The sequence below is a fragment of the Vespula pensylvanica genome, chromosome 4 (genome assembly GCF_014466175.1).
Source record: "Vespula pensylvanica isolate Volc-1 chromosome 4, ASM1446617v1, whole genome shotgun sequence".
NCBI lineage: Eukaryota > Metazoa > Arthropoda > Insecta > Hymenoptera > Vespidae > Vespula > Vespula pensylvanica.
The window spans coordinates 9641100-9656976 of NC_057688.1; the positions used below are offsets into that span (position 1 = coordinate 9641100).

Sequence of the window (15877 nt, forward strand, 5' to 3'; positions counted from 1 at the left end):
ACACGCATACTGTACGTATATATTTTATTAGTTACTTACGAGCGTTTCTATTTTCTATACACGATTTCTATAACTGTATCTAAGTGTTACTATTCTTAGGGAGAAAAGAGATTAAGGGACATTCTCCGGTAAATACACAAGGGAAAGAAAGAAAACATTTTTTACTTGCGACTAATTTTACGTGCGACAAATGTGTGTGCGCGCGTGTATGATATGATGATGTATAACCTCGAAAAATGACAAATGAAATTGGTCGAAATAATCGTTCAACTGTTTTCATGAACAATTTCGTTGAGAACGCTTCGATTGTTTTTAATGAAAGCGAAAATACAAAAACGGTCGAGCGTGAAAACTTTAAAATTGAATTCTCTCGCGTATTTGTACAAGAGTATACGCGCACGTGATTATTCACACACGCGTATATGAAATATATATATATATATATATATATATATATATATATATGGAAAGTGCATAATACAGGAACTTTATATAATACTCGGTATCGTAAAAAGAACTCGATTATTTCAGGATACGCTACAAGGGTTATCGTAGCGTTGGTTTTTTCCACCCTCGTCACGCGTATCATTTAGATCCTTTCGATAGCATGTAAAAAAAAGAATATTACTCGCATACGATTTACGCGAATGTCTTTTGTCGTCGTAGGAATATAATCGTTTATAATTTTGACCAATCAGAACTCGGGTCTTATACGGGACGTTGAAACGTAGCTACGTTACATACATACATAGTCTTAGTCTACAAATTCGATCGAGATCGACTTAGAATCGATGGGTGAAAAAAAGAAAAGAATAATAAAAAAGAAAAAGAACAAGGAAGAAAAAAGAAAAGGTTGGTCGTGGCCGGTCGGATCCATTGGATCGTTGGGGTTCGTCCTCGAGGTCTAGTTGTTGCCTCGAAAAGAGGAAATAAAAAGAAAGAGAAATCGCTTAGGTGGTTGTGTCGTCGGTAAAGCGGTGACTCACCGTGGTGCGGGTTTCAGACCGAGCGCTAAGAGCACATCGATGCCCGCCATCTTCTGTTCTTGGCTCGCTCGATGATTGGTGCCGTTCTTATTGGTAGCACGGTGGTGCTGCTGGTGGTGGTGGTGGTGGTGCTGCTGGTGATGCTGTCTCTTATCTGTTGGGTCGTGGTGCTGCTGCCTCTGATGTTGTTGCTTATTACCATCGGTCGCGTCAGCGTCCCCGTTATCGCCAACGCCGCTAGCCGCTACCTTCTGTTGTCCCGTTAACATTTTCGCGTGCGCGACCTTGAGGAGAGAGCGCTTCGCGTCCTCGACCAGCATCTTGGTGACCGGCTGCACGTTCACCGGTACGCCGATCGTCGGTACGGCGCCACGGCGCAGCCTACTGCGCACCGGAAGACCAAGCACAAGGTGCTCCATGTCCTTCTCGTAGGACTCGTTTGTAAAGTGGAGGGAGCATATGCGAGCTGTCTGTATGTTGAACGGTATCTCGCCGTTCACGAGCGGCACGCGACCGCACGCGCGCACCCATCGCGAACGCACTTCCGGTATCTGAGGGAATCGATGGTAACGGATTCGACGACCACGGGTCCGCCGATGACTGTTGCGGCACGTAGCTACGGCGCACTGCGGCATCCTAACCTCTTAATCTTCAGACGTAGTACGTAGAAGAGATATGTATCACAGGCACTCGACGAGAAACCGGAAGCGAAAGAGATATATATCTCGAATATGATCGATAAAGCTCTTTTAAGAACGAATTAAACGACGACGGCGACGACGAATATCTGGAAAATCCGATTTTGTTTTCCCTTTCGTCAATCGCGATCCATTATCTCGTCTCTTTGCATGGTGGCGAACAAACGACGAGTTCTCGCTGATATTCTTCTCTTCGCTCTCTTCTTCGCCGATCTTTCTTCTCGATTTTTCACACACTTTAGTTATCGCGACACACTCTTCGTCCGTCCGTTTTCTACGATCGACGCTTGCTTGCTTTTCTCGGTTCGGTCGCGTCGGCGGTGACGCGCGTCCAAAACACGAACACGTGGGTGGGTGGGCGTAACGAGACGCTGCCGACGAGAAAGTAAGAGCGCGTTGCCGCTCCCCTGGAGCGTCCTGCCTCTCGCGAGATTCTCCCTCGGTCTATACGCGCGTATCTACGTATTATACGTGTGCGTATATGTCAAGGGAGAACCGTGATCTTCGAAGCACGTGTTTCGAACCGGATGAAAAAAAAAAAATAAATAAATAAATAAAAAAGGAAAAATAAAAAATAAACGGCGGAACCAATTTTTACACGTACACAAAACAGTACTAACTCGTCGACCTTAACGTTGTTTCGGATGCATCTAAAACTATAATAAATGAAAAATAGTAGACGACGATTTCAATGACATAGAGGACGAAGAAAATCAAGTGTTTTTAGTTGACCACGACAGGTCGGAAGGGTCTCTCGGTACCGCCCTGTGTGCGACGCCCTGCGAACTGCGGCTAGAGACTAACGGAGAAGGAGAACGTCGGAGGAAGGGTAGGGAGGAGATGGATCGAGGGAGATACGGAGTGTGAAAGATAGAGAGGGAGAGGGAGAGAGAGAGAGAACGCGCGCGCGCCTCAACGAAGAGGATGACGCTGCTGGAGAGGAGAAAGACGGAGACAAGGGAGAGGGGTCAGAGTATCCGAAAACGAGAGTGTCGGCTCTCCCTTCTCCTCTTTTCCTTCTACCATCCCTTCTTCCCCTTCTTTCTATAACTGCGTTGTCCAAAATTCAAAAACGTTGGAAGATTACGAACGAGCAAAAGTCGAATCGAACGAATTGAAAGGAAAAAAAAAAGCAAAAAAGAAAAAAAAAAGAAAACGAAACGAAGCAAAAGCAACGCAACGAGCTTGATCGTCCGTTACTACGACGACGACGATACGACGACGACGATACGACGACGACGACGACGATTGCGTATGTGTACGAACACACGCATACGACGCGTCTCTCACGCGACACGTGCGACCACAGAGCAGAGTCCACGCCGTCGACGGAAGGTGTCGCTTCGTGTACTCTTCCTCTTCGCCGTCGTCCTCGTCGACGTCGTTGACGTCGTCGTCGTCGTCGGTTAGTGTTTTGACGAATTTGACGTTGAACGTAGGAGGAAAGTGTCGGCGTGGATCGTCGAGATGGCGGAATGACACAAGAATGAACGACGAAGGGGAAGATGTAGATGTAGGAGGAAAATTACGAGAAGAGAAAGAGAAAGAGAAAGAGAAAGAGAGATAAATAATTTCAAATACCGAACAACGAAGAAGAAGAAGAAGAAGAAGAAGAAGAAGAAGAAGAATTGTCGAAAAAGACACAAATTGGCGAAAGAGTCGAGCGTCTTAATATCGTTTTGATTAACGCGCGCGAACTGGCGCACCGTACGCACGGTGCTACTCCTCCGGACTTACTACTGGCCGGCCGATCGGGTCCGGCGGTGGAACGAGAGAGCCAGCCGGTGGCAGCTGCGTGTGCCTCCTCGTGTCTGCGTTGAAACCAGCGAACCAATGATCGTGCTCCGACGCCCGTCGCGGCAGGGATGACGGGGACGAGCCGGAGGGGCCGCGGGGGTTGCCACGACGAAGAAGAGAGACAGGGAAAAAGAGGGAGGTCACCGCTACCGCTACCGCTACGCGCGTTACTACGCTCCTTCGGGGGTTCGCCAGCCAGCCAGTCAGCCAGCCAGTCAGCCAAGCCAAGCCAGCCCTCTTATGCGGCGTCGTCGTCGTCGTCGTCGTCGTAATCGTAGTCTTCGTAGTCTTCGTAGTCTTCGTAGTCTTCGTAGTCTTCGTAGTCTTCGTAGTCTTCGTAGTCTTCGTAGTCTTCGTAATCTTCGTAATCTTCGTAGCTTCGTCGACGTTGACCTGTCTTCCACGCTCTACTTGTATCTCCCTCCTTCTTTTTCTCTTTTTCTCCTCTTATTCCTACAAAGCATCGAGTTACGCGTCTTCCGTTTCATCCACCCCAACGCAACGTGTATCGACGAACATTCTCTCTTTCTCTTTCGTTCTTCGGCTCGATCTTTCGACACAAAAGCTTTCGTCTACTCGTTCGTTCCTTGTTTAACCCTACGATGCATGCTTCACGCACACTCAACGAGATGGCGTTTAACGATCGACGAGATAATTAGATGCCATCTAGGACCCGTATGAATCGGGGATCTTTGCGAGGGGATGCCGATGTTCGAACGAGAGAGAGAGAGAGAGAGAGGAGAAATAGAAGTAGAGAAAGAAAGAGAGAAGGGGAATGCGACGTGGAAGCCAAGGTCGATCGTCCGTTGAAGGAATTAGCAGTAATGCTCCCTTACTTTCTCTTTTCTTATTTTTCACTATTTCTATTCATTTTATATGGACAGTTTGCAGGTTTAAGTAAGCCATAAATTATCTTAATTTCAATTACTTCGTATTTACGATGTTTAAAGGTTCTTTAAAGAAGGAAAGGGACAATGCATGTCATAAAAGAAAAAATTCTTATTCTCCAGGTATACTCTGCGGTCTTTTGTTGGAAAAAAGGTTACACAGGTACCGAGAATATTGTATCGTATAACAATGTTGCCTATCGTAATGATACCAAGAACTTCAAACGCAATACTTAAGTATCGTTAATTAAATAAAAATCTAGATTACACAGTATCTAGATCGACGTAGTCGATAACGGCTGAGTACCGGGAATCGTCAAGGACAAACGAAGCGAAGTATGTAGTAACCGAACGACTCTTGGTTCACCACGGCGGCCATTTTGGTTTGATAAAGAAAGCACGCGCAGTAGATAATAAACGCTCTTCCACGCATTGCTGGGATTAATGGTCTGGTATCGCGTTGCCCAACGATTCGTATTGCCTTACATATGGCAATGAATGAATAATTGATCGTTAACAAAGCGAAAATATGTACATATAAAACGTTGACTATTGTCAAACGATAATTCAAAAGCTTTTCAATTTATTGAATAGAATTAATCGTCACGATTGATATTTCATAGCACTTTTGAATCGATCGTTAACGGAAAAATGAAAAAATATCGATGTATTTGAGAAAGTAATTGTTTCAACGCGATATGTTTTATGAGAGACGGTGGTGGTATTACACGATGAATGGGACAAAGAAAATTGCATCGTTTGCACAAAGAGTCACATAAACTGATAAATAGAAGGAAAAAGAGAGAGAGAGAGAGAGAGAGAAAGAGATAGAGAGTAGGATGAAAGATATTCTTATCACGAAAGCGAGCACGAACACATCGCGCCATCGTCGCGTTTGTCGGTTTTCGTCCCGGAACAAGGTAGGATCGTCTCTTGTTGAAGGCTCTTCAATAAGAACGAAAAAGAGAAAAAAGGAGAGAGTTTTTGTCGCGTAGGTAGTATGTGCCAGAGGCTCGGTCGAGTCTCGTCTATCGTTCGCGTGGGTCTCAAGGAGGCGAAGAAGAGTAGAAACCATGAAGAGTGAAGAAGCGGCTGTAGCAGCAGCAGCAGCAGCAGCAGCAGCAGCAACAGCTAACAGTTAGGAGCTAACAGCAGCAGTAGCCGTAGCAGTAGCAGTAAAAGCAGCATCAACAGCATCAATAGCAGCACCGAGTCTGGTCTCGTTCGGTGTGGTTCACGCGGCCACTCAAATAAGGACAGACCGATTTCCGGTGGCCTCTCGTCCCTCCGTCTCTCGGCACCAGCCGTCGTCGACGACGACGAAGCACCGTCTCTGTCTCTATCTATCCTCCTCCTCCCTCCCTCCCTCCCTCTCTCTCTCTCACTCCCTCTTACGGTTTCCCCTCGATCCGTCTCCTTCTCTTCTTCTCCTATATTCGTCGTCGTCGTCGTCGTCGTAGCAGGCGGTCTGTATGGCCGTTTTCTCCCACAGCTGGCATAGAAGAGAAATAAGCCGAGCCGTCTTGTCTGTCTGTCTGTCTGTCTTTCTTTCTTTCTTTTTCTCTCTCGCTCTCTTCAACTTGGTGCCGGTATACTCGCAACCATCCGACCGACCACTGCTTGGAGAACACACGACGGAGGATGCGCAGCTGCGGCACGAACCCAGCTCATCGAAAGCTCACCATCGCCTTTGCGAACTTCCTCCCGTTCATCCGAGTCTTTCCTTTCACCTTTGGAAAATCAGTCTTCCTTTGCGAATTCAATTCGAATCGTACTGATACACATGTTAGAATCTTCTTTCTCTCTCTCTTTCTGTGTATCTATCCATCTATCTCTGAAATTACTTACGATCTTGGCAAAAGTACTTCATACGACTACACGAGAAGTTCCTTCGAGCGTTATCTATTCGAGGGCAACGCAGGAAGTTACACGGTCGGTGAGTCATGTTGAACTGTTGGTGTGTCGAGAAAACATATGACGTCACGCTCTCGATTATCGGCTCCAATGCTCGCAAAGTAAACTCTGACACCGATCGGTGATCGATAAAAAAAAAAAAAAAAAAAAGAAACAAGAAAAAAAGATAAAAGAAAAGAGTAGAAAAAAGGAAGAAAAAATTGCGATGGTACCAAAACTTTTCCATCCAAAGACGACTTCTAATACAAATAAAAGATATTCAATATCGAAAAAATTTTTCTTTTGAGGGATATAGGCTTCTTAAATAATTAAAGCATTGCTTGCATTGTATTTTAACCAGTTAAGGTATGAGTCTTAAGTATTGTTCTCCAGGGGTACCAATGTACTAATACCTACGTCGACGACAAAACGAAAAGAGGGAATTTCCTATAGAGACCATTTACTCTCTTTTACCTGCTTCTCTCCTTCACTCTCTCTTTCTCTTACCTGCTTCTCTCTCTCTCTCTCTCTCTCTCTCTCTTTTTCTTACCTGCTTCTCTCTTACTCTTCTTTTCAATATTACATTTTTGCCATGCTTCTCGTCTGGACCCTTCTCCAGTGTTTCTTCTCGGAGGGTCGCTTTTTGGATATTTCGAGCGTTTGTTGCAGCAATCAAGGGATGGTATCTGCGGTACACGAAGTGCTAGGTGGTTCACCCTCTCTGTTTCTTCCTCTTTCTCTCTTGAGGGACAACCACCCTGTTCACGTGCTTCTTCTACCTCTCTCCTCTCTCTCTCTCCGTCTCTCTTTCTTTCTCCGTCTGTTTCCCTCTTGGCCTGTTCCATCTCGTCATCTCTCTCCTTCTTTCTCTCTTAGGCTGGGTGAAAGAGAGAGGGGCAGAGAGAAGGGGAGACACCCTTCATCCTTGAGGTGGGGTCCCGGCCACCCCGCTGCTAGGTTCGCTAGGATCAATACCCGCCATCCGAACCGAAGTTCAAGCCATATTCTCTTTGCCTGCGCTGCCTGCCGGCCTGCCAAAACCTGCCAAGTCGCGTACACTTCAACAGTGTCTCTTGACTATTGTTCTCCAAAGAATGATTCTTTCCTTTACTCTCTCCGAGTTTATGGTCCTTTGAGAAACGAGTATGAGAAGATATAGCGAATATGTGAGAAAAGGAAAGAGAAAAAGTAATCTCTTTAACTTTTTGCCTGATATATATATATGTGTATATATATATATTTGCTATATATATATAGTACATATATATACATAGTATATTTTATATATATATATATATATATAGCTATATACTATTAAATGTTGAATAAAATATAAAGGCACGGTTCTAATTCCGTAAAGCTTTTCCACCTTTCGATGGAACTCGATTCCAGACTAAATACACGCGTTATTCGTCCTCGGGATATCTAATTTTAGTAACGGTACGTATGGATCCAATGTCAGTCTTCGCATGTCGCATTTCTAATTTCGATTTGGACCTTTCTTCTTCGCGTGGTATCAGGAGACTTTGTGGTATTATAGAAAATTGTTGCATAAGAAACTTCCCAAGATTTGATTCGCTACGGTTATATGAAAATGATCGATTTCGAAGGATATTACATGCAATATTCGTATTTCTTATTTAATCGATATTACGTTATTAATTTCGTCGCATCGACTACCATTATCGTTTGATTCGTTCCATAATAAACAGTTGGATATTTCCGACGGGAGTAGATCTATCCATCCTCTTTCTCTCTGGTCTCATAGTTATTTCATCGACTTGTTTCGCTTTGGGAACCTGCTCTTTCTTCCTCTCGTTATAGCAGCGAACGTGATGGCGCAAGAGGGGTCAGAGTCCGGTTGGAGGGCGGCGGAATTACGAAAGGGGATCGTCAGAGAGGGTGGCGGAGATACACATAGAGGGTTAGAAGGCACGCTCGAGAGAGGCGGTACTAGGTGGTAGTGGTGGTGCGCACGATGGTAACGGATGGTAACCGGCTGAGACCTGGATCACGTGATGACGTCACTCTTGCGTTACCAGGATACCGAAGATGAAAGCCTAAAAGGAAACGTCAGCTTCTTCGGAATGTATATATGTATGTATGTATGTATGTATGTATGGATTTGGCAGCCATTAAAGAGAGACTCTTTGTCCTCCGAGTCTCTTGATGATCGCGACAACGACAACGACGACGACGACGACGATGGTAACGGCAGCGACGATGACGACCATAATGGCAGACGATGAGAATATACAGATATCGATAGTTAGGGGTATACGATTGATCTCCCTTTCAAACTGTTCGGATCTAAAAGGAACTTTATGAAAATGATTTTTCTGTTCTTGTTTTTTTAGTCTGGTATCCTTGTTATACATAAGTTCCAAAATTCAAATTTGAGAACTAGTATTCAAAGCTGCTTTCAAAGGAATCACGAGATCTTCTCCGCGACGCGAATGAATAAGCCTTTTGCACGAACGACGATATCGTCGACCCAACGATTTTATATAACTCGTTCTTAACCTTCGATCGGCCAAATCAAGTCAGAATTGAGGTCATCCGAGCGGGATGGTTACTCTTCCTTTCTCCAATTTTCGATGCAACTTCTTCTTCTTATTCTTCTTCTTCTTTTTCTTCGTTCAATGATTCGACAACGACAGATAACATTTGAGAGATTCTAAAAATATTCATTTATCGTTTGGAATAAAGATCCTTTTTTGGAAACGATATTAATCATTAATTTAGTTAAATGCGGAGAGACAGAGAGGGGGAGAGAGAGAGAGAGAGAGAGAGAGAGAGAGCATATGTATGTGACTGTGAAAGTGAGACAAAGATAGAAGAGCTATTACGAGAAATTTTAACCTGCAAGTCTCCATATTCGCAAGTAATTCCAAAATAGATTCTACCTTTAACGAACGTAAAAACAACTGAAAGGTGACGCATCGAATTTGTGATTCGACCTCGTTTTCTACTCACACTAACTTGTAGAAACTGCTCTCGTGAGTCCGATCTTTTCAGGTATCAAGAAGGCTCGAAGGTCGACCAATGCGTATGCGTATATCGCAGTCCCTTCGAGGTATCTTGCAAAGAGAACCACATCCGTAGCAAACAGTTAAGAACTTCCAGGAAGTCATTCTTATATGTAAGTCCGGTATAAATGAAGAAGATTAAAAAAAAGGAACAAAAAAAGAAAAGAAAAAAAAAAAAAGAAAAAAGAACGAAACAAATCAGAATAATAACGAGGTAATAAATCGTAAATTTTTTAAAGTACAGAAAAATATCGTTATTATACTTGCCGATGATTAAATATAACGCTTAGAGGCTCGAAACGTATACCATTGGATGATATAAACACGGTACCATCGTACGCAAAGAAGGAAGAAGCTTAAAAAGGGCGGAGAAGAAGAGTCTTCGATACAAAGAAAGTTTCGTGCACGTACGTACGCAGTAGTAGTAAGGAAGAAGGGAGAAATGGAGGAGCGCGACGAGGAGGAGAAGAAACAGGAGGAGGAAGAGGAGGTGGAGGAGGAGGAGGAGGAGGAGGAGGAGGAGGAGAAGAAGGAGGAGAAGAAGGAGGAGAAGAAGGGCGGCGGTAACGTGTGTTGTGTGCGTGCAAGGACCGTCAGCCAGCCGACATCTGGCCGTGGACCTTCGCCCGAGGGACTCCACGGGACAAAGAAGGTCTTCCCCTTTTCTTGGAGGGGGCCTTGGGCCTGGATTATATCGCTATCTTGCTCCGTCCTTCTTGTTCGTGTGTTCCACCCGATCCACTCGTATATAGGTACATACATATGTAGTTGGTACCAAAAAGCAGAGTGGTTGGTCTCAGAGCGTACTCGGGCTGCACGCAACGACCCTACCGGTACCGTTTCTATGGTACCGTTCGCGGGGATTAACGCCCCTCCGCCACTCCATTTTCATCAGGCTGCGGGGTGAGACCAGCCTTGGCCCAAGACCATGGAAACTGGATAGCCTTTGCGTGACGCACGTCTAAGAATTCTACGAGAATTTATCTGCCTTATCCGTTTGTACTTTATATTTTGTACCTATTCAAAATTCTATTTCACTTTGTAATAGACGTTATAGTTATATCTCTGTCTTTGATGTCGACCCTTCTACATAGCAAATTCTCTATATCATTCCCCTTTTATCGATCTCAGAAAGTATCATTCGAGGCTTTAGATCATACTACACGACCATTCCAGAATTTATTGACGCGTCTATGTCGTTTGTTAGAACGTTTGAAAATTTACCCTTTCTTTTTCTTCTTTTACTTTTCCTTTTTTTACTCATCCCATCTTTACCCACTGGACTATACTTATATTCCACCGTTCCTTCCTCTCTTTTGCTATCCCTATACACAGGAGGGTGTTTCTTTTCCAGAAGCACATCCTTCATGGCGGTGTGCTTCAACGAGTATATGTAATAGCGGAATACACCGCTAACAGCAGATCGGAACCAGCAAGCACGATGCATAGGAGAAGAATATTGTTCAACATGGTGGGGGAACTCTGACGAGGAGGAGTACCGTCATAGAAAAAAAGAATGTCCGGCATTTACGACCCGCTCTTATGCGGGTATAATTCGCAGACTCTCGATGAGGCAAAAAGAAACATATTGAATATCTTTTAGCGAATTGGAACGAACGAATATGAATTGATTAGGAAAATTCAGGTCGGATAAATTGCATTTGTCAACTTGAATAAAAAAACAAGAAAAAAAAAAAAAGAAAACAAAAAAATCTTCGCTCAACAAATTAAGCAAGCAGAATTTCGTATACACTTGGTTAAGCTCTGTTACCAACACAAAAGCTCGCTTAGAAATATCGATATTATTTTTAAGGGTGCAAATAAATGCTTAATTGTAGATATTGCAAATAGAACAGTAAGGTTGCTTCTTCGTTCTTCTTTAAGCAGGTAAGGGAATAAAGTCGATTTATAAGAGATACGATCATCCTGTTATCGATACAACCGCTTGCTCGTTGGTCTCACGGTCAATATTTCTTCCCCTTGATTTTTGCGCTTCCCCTTCCTGTTTCTTTGTCGTTACTGTGCGATTGCAAGGTCCTGAATACTGTCTGTTATCCGAGCTTTATCGGTAGATAAGCTAAATCTCGAACATCGCCGGCACGAAAGCGAGAAAAACCGATCTTTCTTTTTCATTTTTATTCTTTTTTTCCTTCTTTTTCGCAACGCGTTTGCTACGATTTTTCATATATGTTCACGTTTGTTTCGGAAAAATGAAAAATATTATATTACGTATCGCTAAGATTGACTTATTTAATTACTTACCATTTAATACTTCGTTTTATGATGTTACTGACGATCCTTTGGGATTTTCTGGTAGACACCGAAGGAAGATCTTCGTTTTCTCTCTTTCTACTTCTCCTATCTCTGAGATTCCTTCTTCTTCGTCGACAATTACTTGGGATTTCGTTTTCTTCTTCTTCAATTTCGCCGGTAATTAAAACTTCCGTAGCGACAGATTTTTGAACCCATTCCGCAACGTGATCCTGAACCTTTTCCTCTGCCGATAAAGCAGATTCTCCATGCAGTTCTTCCTCGTTTATCAGATCACTAACCGCGGTAGGTGGACCGACTATCCCAACTTCTAATTCTTCGTCGATCTTTACGGACGTTTTCTTTTCGATCGATTCTTTTTTTAATTCTCGCGCTTCTTCTTCCATGGAAAGCTCGTCGTCCGTATTAAAATTATCCTTATTAATCTCTTTCCTTATTTCTACATTTTCAAGCACCTTTCCTTCACTCGCATCAGTCATTAGAGATTCCAAACGATCGGTCGTTTGTTCCGTATCCGTATGTTTCTCGTCCTTACAATCTGCCTCTACACCTTCGTTGGACTTTTCAACTTCTTCGGAGACCATTGCGATGTTACTATTTTCATTTTCAGAACTATTTTCTTGGATTTTCTCTTGCACAGTGTCTTCAACATCCTTTACGGTGCTAACTTGATTTGTCGGTTTGTCAATTTTTAACGTATTGTCATTGGTAGAACAAGGTACGCAAGAGTTATCTTTTGTATTTTTCAAGGTGATATCTTCGCTGCATTTTGTAGGCGATGGGAATGCATCAGTGGAATTTGAAGATTTCTCGTTATTATCATTTTCTTCTAAAGATGATATTTGTTCTGGTTCTTCTTCGTTAGACTTTGTTTCTTTATTCACTAAACACATAGCGTTTGCATTTATAGTTTCTTCAGCATCTACTACTTTCCTAATTTTTGCGGTACTTTCTGTACTAGTTTCTGCCATTTTAATGTAAATAAATTTAAATTCTTTTCTCTACCTGAGACATTTTATCCCACGAATATAGTATAAACAATTTTGTACATTCTAAATGTACCGTATCATTATCGTGAGGACATCTTTGGTCATTTTATGTAACTATAAGCTGCCAGCAGCTACGTTCTTCACTGGTAGATGCTTATCATATTGAATCTGTAACAATAAATAATTTTTAATCAATTAGGACGTCATTAAGTAATTAATAAAACTAGAAAAAATATGATTGATAAACATCAACGTTCTTATTAAAATATATTTTTTCACTCCTGCCGATAATACAGCTCGATCGTTCTTCTACGTTATCGCGCGAGTAAAAAACAAGGTTAGAATTATATGTTGCCATAAATAACGCCTTTTCATTCTGCGAGACAAACGATAAAGACAAATAATGAAGAAAATAATAATCTCCTATGCTGGTCAATGATAATTACGAAGATTTTGCAATAATATATTGAAAAGCAAAGAAAATAATTCCTTTTGAAAATTTATCTCTACTTAAAATTTAAAAGAATTTTTCGATAGTAAAGTATATTTTGTTGAGACACACTTATTCGATAAATATCAATGTTACAATATTATAATAAGGTTAACCTTATCTATATTTTAATAAACATAGATTGTGCAGAATAATTAGTAAATTGCAAGTATTTGAAATTTCGATCGATCATCGTTTAAAAGCAGCAATTATATTCTGTAAACGATGGCTTGATATTTTACATACGTAATTACGCCTCCATTATACGAACTTACATGCAAGATTCCAAGGGCTCCTTCACGTATCCCACAGCATATTGCCACTCTCTTTAACGACTTATCGACTTCATCAAAAGGTTAGATGTACTCCGATATCAATGACACGTAATTATTTCAATCGGAACGCACACTCTCTCTCTCTCTCTCTCTCTCTCTCTCTCTCTTTCTCTCTTTCTCGTTCTCTCCTCTTTCTTTCTTTCTCTCTCTCTCTCTCTCTCTCTCTCTTTTATTTACGCAAACGGTTCCATCGTCTTATTTTTCACCATCCTCGCGCACACTTATGAAAGATCTGCGTCATTTATTTCTCTCTCTTGCCGGTTAAGAAAATCACCGCGCTACGACGTTGCTGAGCCCGTCGTAGATACATAACCTCACTTTATGCTTACCCCCGAGAAGGAAAGAGAAATATAGTTTGCGCGTGTGAGAGGAGAAAGAAGGGAAACGATAATTCAATCAAAGTGACAACAATGAAACGTCTGAATGAGACGAAGATAGAGTGTCAAAGAGAACGGAGAGGAGGTAGAGGAGAAGAAGAAGGAGAAGAAGGAGGAGTGGGAGGGGAGGAGGAGGAAAAGGATAATGGGATAGGTAGGGGAGGGGGTGGGGCGGGCGGGAGGCAAGGAAGCGAAAGGTAGATTACATGGAAAGGGTTAAGCGATATTTCGTACGACAAAGTCTCTCAAAACGTTTGACGTGTCAATCGCGATGTCGCTTCGGTGTCAACCGAGAAGAGCTCGTATTTTTCTAACCCGTCGATACGATAATTGTTATTAGCACGGACACGGCTGATCGCTACTACGACAATTATTTGTATAGGCACAAATAATAATGACAAAGTAACGACGATGAACACGACAGAGTCAATGTCACACGCCACGATTTGTAGTAAAGAAATAAGTACGACAGCGTACCTACCGACCGAAAAAAAGGAACCCGCGATCTGTACGGTGCGAGAGGCTAGTGACCCCTAGTCTTCTCGAGAAGCATAAACCCATACGATGTATAAGGTTACGTTGATTCGGATTTTATTGAAAACGCCTTTCGATCTCGAATCGCGCCAACTTTTTTAAACGTCACTTTCGTTTAACCACTTATTTCAAAGCACATTCCTTAACGAATCTACATCTTTCATTGACGCAATGCGGTGCACATTTATGCGTCTTGCGGCTTCGCGGATTTTTTCCTCGGCCAATCGAGCGCGTTCCCAGATGGCGCTGCGTACGCGCCATTTTTTCGAATACACGAATACGAAGGGCGACGTACTTTGTTAGCTCCTTTCTATTATTTCATTTCATTTCGTTCGTTTCGATTTATTTTACTCGATTTTATTTCGATTTATTCTATCTCATACTTTTATATATATATATATATGTGTGTGTGTGTGTGTGTGTGTATATGTCAGAGAATTTTCAAGAGTAAGGTAGCATGTAAACCGTCGAACGTATACTTACTTTAAGTTTATTCATCGAAATTTTATGTAGTTTTGCTTATAAAAATAGTTTACTCTGGTAAAATTGAGATATATTATTATCTAATACCTGTTCCTCATCGGGGTTTTGATCGCCTTTGGGAATGTGAGGACACACGGAGTTGCTATCCGATCAAGGTCATGTAAAAAGCCTGAAACTGCATTGGTCTCATATATTTACAGATTATTCATGATTCATAATCAATAATATCGTATAATATATATATATATCAACAAAATAATGTTTTAATCATTCTTACGTTGCTAATAGAATCTAAAGGCTAAACAGTCAAGATTGATCTAAAAGTTTTCTCTTTTTTCTATTCACAAATCTCATCGTTATCGTTGCGATTCGTGAACATTCATGTTTCAGCTACCTAACAATAAATTAAACAAACAAGTACAAATCTATACATCCCACGAGTTTAACGTGGTAGTAAGGGTATTAATGATACTTATTAGTTTTTGTCCAAAATTGCAGTTAACGTGAAGCCATGACATGAATTACCATTGAATTTCAAAAGGAAGTTGTTTGGAAGATTACAAAAGGAAAGAAAAGAAAAAAAAAAAAATATGTAAAAAGAAAAGGAGGAAAAAAAATAAAAAAATGAAAAGGACTGAAAGGTTCCCTTAATATCCCTACATTCTATACATGGAATATCACATAGAAAATATCAGAACTCGACATTTACGGTTTACGGATTGTGTAAGTTTAGGATACATATTGCGCTGCATTTGCATTCATTTCATTCATGCCATATATAACGGCAACCTGTTACCTGCAGGCTAATGGACACAGAATCGGACATTCAATGTTTTATCTATTTCTTTTTCTTCTCTTCCTTTTTTTTTTTTATATTTATACGCGCATACATTGTAATAATAATTACGCACGCGTTTTATCGATCGGACATACGGATACGGAAATATGTTTTCAATCTATCACGATTTTTGTCGTGTGCATTGTGTATCCGTGCATTTTTTATATCATTGACCTATATGATACGTACATGTGTGTACATGATGCTGCTTGTGTGTGTACATCGTATAAAATATTTTACCTACCTAAACAAAACTATCTACACGTTTCA

The 15877-nt window shown here is 41.8% G+C and overlaps 1 protein-coding gene across 1 annotated transcript in view; it reads right to left on the reverse strand.

Annotated features, from left to right (window-relative positions):
- The window catches only part of LOC122628609, a 44736-nt gene that overhangs the window by 12544 nt on the left and 16315 nt on the right, over window positions 1-15877 (reverse strand). The window contains exon 5 of the mRNA XM_043811048.1: window positions 11553-12562. Coding sequence (XP_043666983.1) covers window positions 11553-12562 — 1010 coding nt within the window. The remainder of the gene's footprint in view (window positions 1-11552; window positions 12563-15877) is intronic.